General features: G+C 51.2%; 1 protein-coding gene across 1 annotated transcript in view; it reads left to right on the top strand.

Moving 5' to 3' along the window:
* The window catches only part of Ntsr1 (neurotensin receptor 1), a 41844-nt gene extending 37269 nt beyond the window's left edge, over positions 1-4575 (top strand). Inside the window, exons 3-4 of the mRNA XM_038329269.1 lie at positions 3240-3330; positions 4326-4575. Of these exons, the coding sequence (XP_038185197.1) occupies positions 3240-3330; positions 4326-4575 (341 nt within the window). The remainder of the gene's footprint in view (positions 1-3239; positions 3331-4325) is intronic.
* Positions 4576-15531: the final 10956 nt, after the last annotated feature.

Genomic DNA, 15531 nt, shown 5'->3' with positions numbered 1-15531 from the left:
AAGTGTGGCCTGGTCCTGATTCCAAGAGGGAACCCAAGGCTGAAGGCAGAGAAGAGCATCCAAGACTGCAAGCAGAGCTGTGTCTGGGGACGCCAGTGGTCAGTGCTGCCTGCTAGGATCTGGGCCAGGGGACCTGCCAACTGTACTTTTTGTCCTATCACAAAGGTCCAGGCCCTCCCTATAGAGGATAGGTTGCCCATCTTACTGAGTTTCCCTTTGCCTTATTGGCCTCTGTGGGCCTTGTCCGAGTCCCCACCATCCCTACCTGGCTATGCCCATAACAAACACAGAGAAAGAAAGAGAGATGGCCCTTCCTGTCCCTACCAGGTCAGCAGAGGGTGTCCCTGCACCCTCAGCGCCCAGAAAGTATAGCCAAGTTGGCTTGCTTTCTTCCTTCCTTCCTTCCTTTCTTTCTTTCTTTCTTTCTTTCTTTCTTTCCTTCTTTCTTTTTTTTTCGGTTTTTCGAGGCAGGGTTTCTCTGTAGCTTTGGAACCTGTCCTGGAGCTAGCTCTTGTAGACCAGGCTGGTCTGGAACTCACAGAGATCCGCCTGCCTCTGCCTCCCAAGTCCTGGGATTAAAGGCGTGAGCCACCACCACCCAGCCAAGTTGGCTTTCTTTATGCTGGGCCTGGTCACGGCTGTCTCAAGCTGTCTCAGTTCTCCCTCACCCATGTCAACCCAGGCTGGGGATACTGTGGCAGGAGTTTTGGGGATCTGGATGGAGACAGCTGCTCGGGGCCCTTCAGCTTCAAGGCACTAAGGTGCCACAGCTCTGCTTCTAGCAAATTTGGCAGCTTCTCTTAGAGCGATACAAACTGAAGACCTCAAGGGTCCTTATTGGTTTAGGTGAGGAAACTGGGGCCAGCGAGCTAGAACCAGTACCTTGGGTGGTCCCTGTAGTGACTGCCCTAGTAAGGCTCCCAGATTCTGCCTTTGTGATGGCTGCTCACCTTCAAGGTTGTCCCAGCTAGGATGAACTCCACATAGCCTGACAGAAAAACTGGTTCTCTACCAAGTCCCGGCAAGGCAGGGCTTCAGTGCAGGCAGGTCAGACAAAAAAAGAGGGCAGTGAGGGTAGAGCCTAGAGTCCTGCTCCGGTGTCTAGCAGGACTGTTCTGGGAGCGCCCGTCAGGTCTAAGACGGAGCAACCCAAAGAGGCTCTGGGAGATCTTCACTGACAGCAGACACTCCCCCTCTGCTACTGCTGCCGTGGAAATGGCTCCTTCAAGGCTTGCCTTTCATGATGACTAAATCACTGCCGGTCACAGCGTCCTCCACCCCACAGTGGCCACAGTGGCTGCGGTGGAGTAGCATGGGGCTTGGTGGAAGGAATGGAAGCCACAGCAACTGTGAGGACCACACGTGAGCTGCTTAGAAGGGAGGCAGAAAAGGAGGACCAGAGACGCCTAAATCAGTGTCTTAGATCAGAGCATCCATTTCAGGGGTTCTCTGGGGGTCTTCTCTACAGGATCCAGATGACTCTGCCTCAGTACCCTTGATGGGTAGTCCATCCCAGCCCTGCCGCCTGGTGCTTCCCCTCTGAAACAGGCAGCTGCCCTCATAGTTGGTTCCACATATCTGCCACAGTACCAAGGTGGGCTTGCTTAGCTCTATGACTCAAGTGCCGAGCCCCAAGAGCCTGTCACTGCCCACCAGGGGCTTGCAATTAGCCCTGCCTCTTCCTGGCCTTGAGGCTGCAGCTAATCTGCCTGCCCATCATCAGTGACGGGCTGACTGGAGAGGGAATACCCAATATCTCAGACACACTCTGTCTGAGTGTCCACTTGCACCGCCATGCCATACTGTTCTGAGATCTTACATTGCTGTCTGGCTGTCCAGCTATTCCATTCTTCTGATCACACCCACCAGGAGCTAACTCACGCAGGGCAGACATCAGGACTGAAGGGAAGACAACTATCAAGCACCCTCTAGGACCCCAAGGTGTCCCAACTCTGCTTCCACTAACTTTGGGGGTCTGCACCCTCAATGGAACAAAACTGAAAACCTTGAAAGCTCACATTGTATAGATAAGGATACCGAGACCACAGCCTCCCTCCGCCTGAGTGACTAAGTATCAGGTCAAGTGCAGGGCCATCCTGATGCTCAGACCGCTGTGTTGTTCTCAGGGTCCCCCACCCTCTGCTTTCAGGGAGTTCTCTCAAGTAGATTTTTGGTTTTTTTTTTTTTTTAAAATTTTATGCCAAAAATGCATAGCATAAAATATTCTACCATAATCATTGTTAGGTGCTCAGTCTGGGACATTAAGCAGCAATTGCACCTCACCACCTGTGTGTAAAACTCTTCACCTGCCCCCCCAGCCCAGCCCAGCCCATGAGTCTGACTCCTGGAGGAGCCTTGTATGCACAGAATCATACAAGAATTAATGGCTAGTGTGTCTCCATACACAAAACATACTCCAAGCTTGTCTGTGTTGGAGCATATGTTAGATCAGACTCTCCTGCCTATTTAATACTGAATAATATTCCATGGTACAGTGCTCACTTCACGTTTCAGGAGCACACACCCATGACCAGAGACCGGCGTGGCAGCAGCTCCACCCGTCTGTGCACAGGCTCCCAGGTCTCTTCCACTTCTGTGACTGGTTAGGGATGATGCTATTGTAAGCGTGGAGTGCAGTATTTCTTTCAGTTCTTTCAAGGCAATTCCCAGAAACGGGGCTTTGGATCATGGGTTAATTGTTGTTCTATTTTCTTTAATTGCTGTTTATCACAGTGGCTGCAACATTTAGCATCCTTGCATCTGTTTGGTTGTTCTGTGTGTGTTTGCCTTGTATGTTCGTATGTATGTGCAAAGTGTGTATGGAAGCCAGAGGTTGAAAGTGGTTGTCTTCCTCTTTTGCCCTCTGCCTCCTCTTTTAAGATGGTGTCTCTCACTGAACCTGGAACTCACTGATTCAGCTGCACGAGCTTGCCTGTGAGCTCTAGGTATCCACGTCTCAGCGTGGGGCTGCAGTCTCATAGCGCTGGGTTACAGACACACGCTGCTGCACCCACTGTTTTTTTACTACAAAAGAAAGAAAGAAAGAAAGAAAGAAAGAAAGAAGGAAGGAAGGAAGGAAGGAAGGAAGGAAGAAAGAAAGAAAGAAAGAAAAGGAAAGAAAAAAGAAAGAAAAGGAAAAGGAAAAAGAAAAAGAAGAAAAAGGTCCATGAGCTCAGAATGTCATCTCTGTCTCTTGTGGCTCTCTCCACATTTCCGAGACCAATGACTCTGTCTTGCAGGTGCCGTGGTCATCGCCTTTGTGGTCTGCTGGTTGCCTTACCATGTGCGGCGCCTCATGTTCTGCTATATCTCGGATGAGCAGTGGACTACGTGAGTGATTGGTTTATAGCACATGGGAGCAGGGCTGCATGAGCCCCACAGCTCACGAGCCAGTCTGGAACGGGGTGGAGCTGTTGTGAGCATATGGCTCCAGGGAGGATGGTTGGTTGAGGATGATTGTAGCCAAGAGGTCAGAGCAGGCAGCAGATCTTCAGCGTCATGCCTTGGGACATTTGGGTCAGACCTGAAGGTCCTGCGGGCCACAGCCATCCCAGAGTTGGCCTTGAGACTCACACAGAGTGCTGTGTGACTTGTCACAACAGAAGGAAAAGAGGCAAAGTTAGGAGAGACATACAGGTTCAGCTCTCACCTCAAGCCACTTGTGAATGTTAACTGGGCAACTCTTGGGAGACTTGGTGTCCAGGTTCTTAGAGGAGACTAGTCAGAGACCCTGTTGCTAACCCTGAGCCAGGCTCCCAGAGAGAAAGCAGGTGGTCAGTAAGAGCCCTGTTTGTACAAAGAGTCAGCTTCTGGTTAGAGTAGGCCTGAGGGCCGGTGCAGATGCCATCTAAGGGCCAATCATTCGGGAGGCCTGCTCTGTGAACCCTTTCTGTACCCAGAACAGGGCTACCAGATATATGAGTAACAGCGTCTTCAGGGTAATGGGCACAGGAACAGCCCTGTGAAGGTTTCTGAAGCTTATGGATGCCTGGGGATAGGGATATTAAATCCTCACGAGTGGACACAACACACACAAGCATTAGCAGCCTTAGTGGTTCCTGTCTTTGTAATATGGTCAGGGATCAGTGGGCCCTGAAGCCTTAGGACAAAGAGCTTCTAAATAGGACTTGACGGGCAATTAAGATGTGTTACTGAGAGAAGTGGAGGCAAAGTAGAGAGGCCATGCCCAAGGGGGGCTGTGGTCAAAGCCAGATCAACTGGATTCCCCAGGAACAGGGCCCTTAGGGCTGCTATACTGCTCATGCCTGGATATGTACATACTGAGGGCTTTGGGGTCTAAATGCCTGTCCGTCCGTCTCCCGCAGGTTCCTCTTCGACTTCTACCACTACTTCTACATGCTGACCAACGCTCTCTTCTACATCAGCTCTGCCATCAACCCTATCCTCTACAACCTGGTCTCTGCCAACTTCCGCCAGGTCTTCCTGTCCACGCTGGCCTGCCTGTGTCCTGGTTGGCGGCGCCGAAAGAAGAGGCCCACGTTCTCCAGGAAGCCGAACAGCATGTCCAGCAACCATGCCTTCTCTACCAGCGCCACGCGGGAGACCATGTACTAGGCCCTGAGGAGGTTGGAAGGGGGCCTCAGCTTGTGGGCCTCAGGGCAACGCCCTCCCGGGCCTTCACGGGGTTCACTAGTGGCCAGTCTAAACCATGCCGGTGAGGCTGGGGCTCCCCACACCTGGAGGCTTCTTTCTTTACAGTTTCTCTTTCCTTTCCTCCTCTGCTCCCCTCCTCCCCAGTCCTCTATTCCTGCTCTCTGTCCCTCTCCTACCTCCAATTTAAAAACGAGAACAGAGGCCATTTCTCTCTCTGCCCTTCCAAAGGTCTCTAACAAGAAGAAACTAGCACTCACCAAGGATAGCCTCCTTTGTTCCCAGACTAATGGATGCTTAGAAAGAAGAAAAGAAAGCACCGCATTGGGACCCGGCTCTTGGGTAGACAGGATGCTGTAATCATAACAGCACCTTGTAGCTGCACCAGCTGGGCCAGACACCCACTGAAGCTGGACTTGGGCTCAAAGTCCAAAGCATAGGCTCCATCTCAGCTTCCTATGCCTCTGCTCCTGCCCTAGTCCTGCAGGTCCTGTGACTCTCTCTGAGCCTCACGTCCAGACCCTTCCTCGGCAGACTGGCATACTGCCTCTCCCTGAGTGGTCCAGAGAATCCCTCAACATTCTCCTTAAGGCTCAGGACCATAGCTGAAAGCTGAGAGGATCCACGCCTCTGTCTCTACCCTGGACAGCTATGGCCCACTAAAGAGACCAAGTTCTCACGTGCTCAGAAAGGACAAAAGGCTGACCTGGACTCATACAGACCTGGACCCCCTCTTCTTTAGACCCATCCTCACCCAGGACAATCCTCAAGTGGCCTTGCATGGATACCTGCACTGGGGCCTTGACCTTTTAGATCTGCAGAGGGCTGGCAGATGTTAAGTGGGACCCAGCCTCCCCTGTCCAGGTGATTTTGGTGGGGAGGAGGATACATAGTCCTGTGTCTCTTAGACAGCTGTATAGACTAAGGTCTGGCAGCTGCTGGCTTCAAGACAGGACTCCTGAGAAGGGCACTGAGCCAGGTCCTCAGCAAGTTGCCAGTGTCTGAGACTTTGCAGGTAAGGAGAGGCCAGTGCCCCAGCATCCAGCTGGCCAGCAGCCCTGGACTGAGGCATATGCCAATTTGTAACCAGCTGCCAAGCAGCCGCCCTGGCCCAGGTTCTAGGCGCCCGGAAAAGCAGGCACCCTTCATCTCTGGGAGCTGTCTCCAAATAAGACAGAACCATCGAGCCTCCAGCCAAGAAAGTTGGCTGAGCGCTTGGAGATAGTCCCAGGATGCCCTGGACCAGCAAGGGAGGAGTAGCAGGAGGGCCAGAGAACTAAGCTCAGCCTTTTGCAAAAAAGAGTCTTTGGCCTCACTGTCCCAAAGAGAAATGACTAAATGGGCAGTTGGCCGGTGAGTACAGTACTGCCTTGGGTCATGACCTGGGGCTAGCCTTCACTCCCTCTGGGCTATAAAACAACAGATTGAATATTGGGGTATCTGTGATCACCCAGATATAGCCACTGTGCTACCTGAACCCCACAAAACACCACTGCCAATTAAATGACCCTTCAGGTCATCAAAGGCAGAGTCTGGCTGAAACCAGGAAGATGTGATCAGCCCAGAGGGGTCCTCTCCATCCAAGAACTGTCTGCATGGGAGCCCTCGCAGCCAGTGAGTGGGTCGCAAGCCAGTGCTTCTTCATGAGGATATGGACGTATACCCTGACCAGGCAGTCCAGCCCCAAGCCCCCGTCCTGGGTTCCCAGACCTTGGGCAAGGCTTTTTCTGAGCCTCAATTTTCTCATCTCAGCTGACTGGGACTGTCTTGAAGGACCCAGCCTAGAGTAAACAGAAGTGAGAAGCCCTGAGGCTGGGTAGAGCCAATACCCTATGATATAACCTCCCAGAAATGCTGTGGCTGTTACCAGAAGTCCTTGCTGTGGTCTTTAGCCTCTTGTCTGTGTGCTTGACGTAGTTAAGGACATATGTCCATGCCCCACCAGACACACCTATGACCTCGGCTTAGTATTCTCAGCTCTGGGCCAAGTCAGTATGGAAATAGCTCTAGAGGCTGACCTTAGTGTCCTGGGTCACAAGTCCAGAGTCTCATGAGCCCAGTTAGTGATGTAGACACAGGTCATGTGCCCTCAGACATCCACCAGAATACCCCCACCCCATCCCCACTGCGATCAAGGAACACTCTCCCCCATGTGTCCCCCATAAAGAATAAAGGAAACTGTGGACACCCAGTTTGGGCTTTGTGTATGCTTCCATTCACATACCCATCCATTCATTGAGGCAGACAGAGCTGATGCAACATATGGGCTTTTATCTGCCTCCTATAAGCTATGGGTGGGGTCATAGCTCCTAAAAATTGAAAGGATCCTGGACACTTCCATGACCACCTTCCCAAAGACTTAAAAGTCCCCCTCACACACCTGCTGCCCGACCACCTCCCTGCCCACCTTCCTGAAGAGTCAAAAGTCCCCCTCACACACCTGTTCTCAGCAGACAGCTCCACAGACAGCTGAATGATGGCTGCTTTTGAACTCTGGTTAAACTTTAAAAAAAATAAAATACTGGAATTTTAGACAATATAATTTTCCTCCAAGTTGAGAAGTCTCCATCCAGATTGAGGAAGGATCAGCAACGCTTCCGGGCTTTCACTCAAATGTCAAGTGGCCCGAGCTGAGCAGATCTGCACTCAGAAGGGATGACAGCGTGAAGACGGTGATGATGTCGACCGTGAACACTTTCCAGTCCTATCTCAGAAAAGGAGACTCAGCTAAGCCAACAGGACCTCAGAAGCCGCCAGCCTCCTGCCTGTGGAGCTACTCCCCACCCACCAGGCTCTTTGGACCCTCTGTACTGCCTGCGCTATCACTAGCCTGCCTAGATTCTCTTGGCCTTGGGATTACAATCTGTTCTACTTGGTTTACTATTGCAGCGATGAAACGCCATGACCAAAGGCAACTTGGGGAGAAAGGGGTTTTCACTCACAGTTCCATATAACGATTCATCATCAAAAGCAGTCAGGGCAGGAGCTGATGCAGAGGCCATAGAGGGGTGCTGCTTACTGGCTTGCTTCCCATGGCTTGCTCTGCCTGCTTTTTTATAGAACCCAGGGCCACCAGCCCAGGGGTGACCCTACCCACAATGGGCTGAGTTCTAATTAAGAAAATGCCTGCAGACTTGCCCAAAGCCCGATCTTATGCAGGCTTTTTCTCAATCGAGGTTTTCTCCTCTCAGATGACTATAGTTCATGTCAAGTTGGCATAAATCTATCCAGCCCATAATTCCACACAGTGTTTTCTGTCACAGAGGTACAGCCCTGAAGCTGCCTTTTCACCTGCCTGGCTCTCTCCATCTTCCTGCCCCTTGAGGAGAGGGAAAAGTTGCCTTCTTCTCAGGTTGAGCAGCATGGGAGACCAGTACCCAAAGACAGGTAGAGATGAGACTTGTGCCCACTTGCTTAAATATTGGATGGGGAAGTAGTTATAAGCATGTATGTCATGGTACATGTATAAGCCACACACACACACACACACACACACACGCCACACACTTTAAATGAATGAAGACTCAGGGCCACCGGCTTTGGAGTCACCCTGCCCAGCACCCACAGAGATGCTTTCTGGGCTGGGGTATACACTGCCTCTTCTGCCATAGTCAGGGACTCACACTCCAGCCCTGCCTACTGTAAAGTTCTTCTGCCAGATGTGAGAAAAGGTCTCCATCAGAGCCACCAAAATCTCTCCCCCTTCTCCCGGAGTCCTCAAGGAACCTCATACCCTCAGAAGCACACAAGCCTGCTAGCATAGCCTCCCAGCCTTGCCTCACCCTGTGGAAGCAGGAGCCCAGACCTAGGAATCTGCGCTCCTAACAACTGTTCTATGAATTCTCCTGAAGTCCAAGCAGGAGTCACCACATCCTCCCCAGCCTCCTATCTGCTCACTCACTCCTCATTCATTCATTCACTCATTCATTCATCCTGTCTGGCTTCCTCTGGCTGACTCCATCCCCTTTCTGATGGCTGTGAGGCTCTCACACACTGCAGAGAAGTCCTTCAACTCCCTCTCACAGGCATGGGGAACTAGCTGGCACACAGATCCAAGAGATACATAGACAGAAACACCAAAGGAATGAAATACTAATGGTGGGATTCCAGGCTAGTCACAAAAATCAGATTCCGGGACTACTGCCCGTCCCATGGACCCTACAATCCTGGCAAAGCCCCTCCCAGCTCTGATCATGTGAGTGTGTCTCCCATTCTGTGACCTGGACAGAGGAGGAGTCTGCCAGCTCCATCACTATTGCTAGGCAACAGGGCAGGGCTTGGGAGCGAATCCTATGTTCTAAACACATTTGAAAGAAGAAAGAATGCCAAGCTTCCTGTATCTGTGAAGCTCCCCTCCCCAATCCTCCCTTCCCCCACCACTCCCTGCAATTATGATCTGAATTCCAGTTTTTATCAAAACACCATGGAAACCATGTCCAGGCTGAGTCTGTGAAAGAACGATGTGGTGGAAGGATGGGGGCAGGGAACCCAAGTCACGGGAGCAGGCAAGGAGCGAACAGGAGGCAGACAGAGGCAGAGGGCAGAGGTGAGCTGTCCTGGGATGGAGGAGGCTATTGGCACCTGCTGAGCAGAACGAAGAAGCCTCTTCAGCACCGGCACATGTACACACACACAGATGCACACACCGTGCACACTCACACACACACATACACACACATGCACACACCATGTACACTCATACACACATAGACACACACACACACACAGACCATGCACACTCATACACACATAGAAACAGACACACACCACAAAGCAGCTGTACACATTGTGAGAATACATACTTCCATGAAAGCCTAACCATACCATATGCAGATGAGAATGCACACACATAAGTACACATACCATACACACCAACATGGGTGTACACCTGATGTACACATATGCACGTAGGTATGCACACTTATCCTGTGCATGGGCTTCTGTCCACCTCATTCCTTAGGTCTGTGATACCTGCTATTTCTGGTCTTGCTGGCCCACTAGTAAGCAAAGGTTCTGGGGTGTTGGGAAACCCCTAGCCAGGCCCAGAAGCACCAGATTTCCAGGGCTTGAAGTAAAAAGTCCTCAATCAAGCTGAGGACCAGATGATAGCTAGATGGGGTCTTCAATAAGAGCGAAAGAAGCCCAGCTCCTGACACACGAGCTCCATGGCAGCCCTCACTTACACCCATTTGTACTGGAGAAAGCCTCCGGCTTCCCTGAAAGCAACCACTCAGTATAGACCCTGACCAACCGTCCAGTGAGGCACTAGCTTCTACCCCTGCGTAGGGTACCTTCCTTCCCATCCTCTTCCCCACTTCTTTCTTCCTCTTGTATAAACAAATGACAAATATTCAAACTTGGTCTCGGAGCTGCTTGCTGCAGGAAAATGAGACAGAAATACTCCACACAGTCAGAAATGCAGCAGTGTGAAGATGGGGTGGGGGCAGCTTCAGGGACCCCCGCCTAGACAGTGGCCTAAGGTGAAAGCAGAGAGGGGGTGGGAAGTAAAGAAAACAGAGGAGGGAACAAGAAGAGGTTAAGGTAGAAGAGAGAGAGCCACAATCCATCGAGGAGGAGAAGAGCTACCTGGGGATGAGCTGGGAGAGGCTCACGGAGGGCTTCATGGAGGGTTTCATGGAGGCCAGCAGGAGGGAGAGCTCCTGGAATAACCCAGGATTCTTCTGCCTCCGAGACCAGCCTCTCCTGCAGGGCCTCAAGGGCTTGACCTCTCCTGTAGAGCTCTCACAGTCTGGGCTGAACCTTCAGGGCCTCCACGAATCACCTCTCCTCCATATTTGAAAAGCATGAGACGGTAAGATTTAAGATCTGTGTAGATAACCTCACAACCCAAAGGTCCTCTTTTACCCCTTCTAAGCATTTTACTGATGGGGAAACTGAGGCCTAGAAGGGGAAATGGCTAGCCTAGGGTCCCAGAGATGTCAGGACTAGACCGAGGCCTAAAACCAGGGTCCTTCTCCCCACCTCAGAGCCGGGTCTGAATATGTATATCTTTCCCCATGAGACAAAGATTCTCCAGCTTCCACAAACCACAGTGCTGAGGTCCTAGCAACCCAAACCCACCCAGCTAACAAGAATTCGTGAGTGAGGGCTCTAAGCCACTGCCTAAGGACAGTGCAGCTCAGCCCCCACAAAGAGCATCAGATGCTACCACTCTCCAACGGGGACAGATGTGTTACATTTGTATCTGCTGCAGAATATTATTTTAACTGTGTAAAGGTGTTACTTTTGTTTATGCTGCATTTGTTTAACAATGTAAGGATGTGTGTTTCATTGTGTAAAGATGTGTTATATCTGTTTCATCTTGCCTGCCTGAGGCACTTGATTGGTTTAATAAAAAGCTGAGGAGTCAAAAGGAGAAGGATAGGTGGGGCTGCCTGGCAGAGACAATAAATAGGAGGAGGAATCTAGACTCGGGAGAGAGGAATAAGAGAAGAAGGGAAGGAGAACTAGGGAGACACCAGCCAGTCAGCCATAAAGAAGCAGTGAAAGTAAGCTATACAGAAGAAAGGTCTTAAGCCCTGAGTCAAAAGGTAGATAAAGAGAAACAGTTTAAGTTAAAAGAACGTGCCAAACTATGCCAAGCATTCAAAACTAATAAGTCTCTGTCGTGATTTAGAAGCTGGTTGGTAGTTTTAAAGAAAAAACCTGGAACACAAAGGAAAGGAGGGTGCCCTGGAGATTTTAAGCAAGGAAGGCCCTCTGCCCTCAGGATCTTGGGGTGTGTTCCTCATCATTGTCCTCCGATCTGTTTAAACATGGGCTCTAGGACCCAGGGTGAACGTGGAAAAGATCAGTCCCTTTCCAGAGCATCTCAGGGCACCCAGATGGTCGCAGGATGTTCTATAGATAATCTGGGCCACAAGGCTCTGAGCAGAGGGGTCTGGCTGTACATAGTGGGTTCCAGGAAAGTTCACGGGCGCAGGCACAATTTTCCTCAGACTTGATTTTTTTTTTTACATTCAAGGCTGTTGGAACGTCCTCTGAGAATTTAGCTATAAACTGCCTCCTGCTCCCCCAACCCTGCCCCATTTTCATGTGGTCACATGGATGGAAGGTTAACTGAAAGGAATTCTCCACTGTGCAGCCTTAAAGAGGTTGTCACCCATATCGGGCCACCCACACTTCCGCAAATAATCCCTCATCCATTCTTCTGCTAGTAAGCCCAATCAATAAACTCACTTATCCACGAGCTGGGTAAATGGGTGGAATCATTACTTGGTCTGTCATTGGTAACCATAAGTATGTTTTTCTCATCTCCCCAGGAAAAGTTAATGCAGCAGTGCCATGCTCTGATATCCACAGGCAGTGACCCAGGATCTGAAGCCAGGATGGATATTGTCACAGGGTCCTCAGCGGTCCCTATGGACTAAAGAACTCTAACTGCAGGGGCTCAGGCTGGCTACTGCTATACCTTTGCCCTCATAACTGCCAGAAGACTGAGCTCCAGGCTTTGTACCATTGTTGGATAAAGCTGAGAGAGAGGGGGGGGGAGGGAGGGAGGGAGGGAGGGAGGGAGAGAGAGAGAGAGAGAGAGAGAGAGAGAGAGAGAGAGAGAGAGAGAGAGTCATTTCTCTGCTCAAGGCTGATGAAAGGTAGAGGCTGAAACCTGCTCCCAAATCTGCAATCTGCACAAGAGATATACACTTTCATAGTCTGGCTGACAGGATGATCACTCACCAAGCAGGCTGAGCTTCCTGGCTCAGGTCGCATTCAGACAGGAGACGAACAGTTTCCAATACCTCTGGCTCACCTGCCTTCGAAAGAGCTTGTGCAAGGAGGACCTGAATCCAGGCAAACTCAGCCCCATTGCTGACAAACCCAGCAAGACAGCCAAGGTCCAGCTGTGATGCTTGCACGCCAACCAGGCAGTGCCTAGTGGTACTCAATAGATACTCGGACCCATTGATCAAATGAATGGAAGAAACGCCTCTTCCTTTGCCAGTGCTGGAGATGGAAAGGCTGGGCAGTTTAATCAATATTTCTGCCCGTGCACAGCCCGGAGGTGCGCGCCTAGTGTGGGGTCAGCAATCAGGGAATCAGAGTTCCATTTCTGTCCCTGACTTTTCCTAGGACAGGAGAGAGTAGGGTGCCTGGAACATGATAGATAGAATGCAAAGCCTCCATAATGATCTCTGGGTAGACGTTTGTGTCTAAGCTGTAGCCACCTGCACAGTTCTGAGCAGAGCAGACAGCAAGGCCACAGTTAGCCACACACTTGGATCTGGCAACTCCTGCAAAAAGCCTTGTGCACACACATTCCTGCTGGGCAGCCATGCTACAGACAGGGATGGACAGATCCCCAGGGCAGCAGCTGGTCTAGTGTTCCAGCTTGGGACTGGTGGAAGCAGGGAAGCAGGTACGAGCTCAAGTTTGCTGCCATTGGTAGTCTCTCCCAAAGCAGTGACTGTCCCTCAGGACACATGTGTTGTATGGGTTTATCCCTCCCAGTCCCCAGTGGTCAGAGGTGTCAGAAGTTCCACGAGCTGCTGTCTCTCAAGGCTGGACGGATGCCCAGATCTCTGCCTCCTGATGTACTCCATGACATTTTACCAGCTGTCTACTGTCTACCCCATTTCACCGGAAGGCAACACTGCACCTCATTTGCCCCCAAGGCCCATAGCTCTTCTGCAAGCTGTGATTCTGTGGCCGTCTGTGCCAGATGCAGATATCATGGCAGACTCTACTGGAGTGCCAGTCCTTGGGGTAGACTCAGACCCGCATCTCCCGAAACTGAGCTGAGCTGAGAAGTCACCTAGAAACATAAGATTATCACAGCAGCCCACAGCCAAATGTGGGAATCAGAGGGAGAGCAACAGCCCAGCTCCCTCCCCAGTGCCAACATCACAGGGGTAACTGAGGTCTGGAGCCCCAAGTCTGGGAAGGCTCCAGCTGCCCCAAAGTCATCAGTGAACTTTTCTGTGATAAGACCACCCTTAAGTGACCCATATTCCTGTTAGTGACACCAGTTGACTTATTGTTCACCAAAGCAGACGTGGATGGAGGTCTATCTTCTCTGTCTAATATCAGCATATGTTCTTTGTCTCCCGGGCATACGGCATCCTGAATCCCCCCTGCAGAGTTATGGTCATGTGCCCATCGGAGTCTATATGAGATTCTGTAGCTCCCGTCTGAAGTTGCCGGCAGAATATTCCACAGTGTCTTCTTTCCTTCCTCGTCCGGTCACCAGGAGCTCAGAGGGAAGCTGGAGTCCTCAGACTGAGGGTTTCCCTTCCTAGCATGAGGGACCCGCCCGACACAGCACCCTTACCACGGCTGTCACGGGAGATCAAGCACCTCCGTGCCTTCTGCTGGCCAACGGATCCAGTCGTAGAACTTCTCTCGGTCCTCCCATGCTGCCTTGGTGACCAGAAGGGAACGGGGACAAGCGTGTCACTCGCATCTTGGATCAGAAGACCCACAGTTCTGTGTCCAATAATCCTCTTGCCTTCTGCCTTTCAACCCCAGGTCTCTAGCTCACCACCCAGCAAAGCCTGAAGCCCCGAGGACCAGGGCAAACTGTCTCCAATCCTTGCCCCAGAGTAGGCTAGATGTGCAGTGGGGACCCATGACTTTGAGCAGACGCTGTGAAAACGCTCTGACCTGATGGGGAAGGAGGTCCCAGGAGGGATGTGGGCTCCTGGTGCATTGTTTTGGGCTAACAATGAACTTAGCCATCAATTGCTATCTCTGCTTCTCAAAATGGCTCCACATGGTCACCTCCCCACCACCCTCAGGCCACTCACAGGCCTCTTCTCTCTTCCTTTGACTCGGGAGTCACTAGCTGTGATCCCCACTGAGGGGTGCCTGAGTCTGTTTCCCCACCCCAGCCTTCCTCTGGCCTCCTAGCTTGCCGTGTGCTTTCTTGATATCTCATAAAAGCGTTCATTTTCTGGTGAAAACGCTAAATATGCAGGAGTATACCACACAACTTAAGTCTTCTTCCCCCCCCCCCCCCCAAGATTATCACCACTAACAGATGGGCGAGCATGCTGCCTGGCGTTCTACACAGCTGCAGAAATGTATATATATCTATACACACATATATATCTAACTTGGAAGCAGCTCACACACTTGCTTGCCGAGGCTCAGGCTCTTCCTGCCAACAGCCCCGTCGCAGTAACACGCACGGCACGCTCCTTCCTGGTGTGCACAATTGCAAACCCTCATTCAGATTCTGGATAAAATGACTTGGTGACATCTGAAAGCAAAATAACCTGTCTTGCCAGGCGGGGTGGTGCGCACCCTTAAGCCTAGCACTTAGGAGGCAGGGTAGATGGATTTCTGTGAGTTTGAGGCCATCCTGGTTTACATAGCGAGTTCCAGGTTACATATTGAGACTCTAGTCTAAAAACAAAATAAAACAAAAAGCCTGTCTCAAAGGCCTCTTTAATCCAATACAGAAAGGCTTCCTGTCCCCACAGCATCTAAGCAGAGAACCACACCTCTTTATTTGGGACATAATTTGGGGACACAATTGAGCAGCAGGGGCACTCCATCATGGTAGTTTGTGCATTAAAGAGCAACGGGGAGGGCTGGGGAGATAGCGGAGTGGGAGGAAAACCCTTGCTATACATGTGTAAGGACCTGAGTCCTAAACCCAGGGCCCTCATAAATCTGGGTGAAAATCTGTAATCTCGGTGCTCCTGGGGTAGATGGGAAGCAGGGTTCCAGGAGGATCCCCAGAAGCTTGTGGGCCAGTGTCAGCGAGACTGACCGGCACAATGGTGAAAATATCAAGGAGGAAGGTGAGGACCACAGTACCTGAGGTGGTCCTCTGGCCTCCACGTGTGTACTATGGCATGCATACGTCTACATTCACATACATGCACACAGGCATGCATGTGCATACATCACACACACACACACACACCACCACCACCACCACCACCACCACCACCA

The sequence above is a fragment of the Arvicola amphibius genome, chromosome 5 (genome assembly GCF_903992535.2).
Source record: "Arvicola amphibius chromosome 5, mArvAmp1.2, whole genome shotgun sequence".
In the NCBI taxonomy this organism is placed as follows: Eukaryota; Metazoa; Chordata; class Mammalia; order Rodentia; family Cricetidae; genus Arvicola; species Arvicola amphibius.
This window is presented reverse-complemented; position numbering and strand designations above follow the sequence as displayed.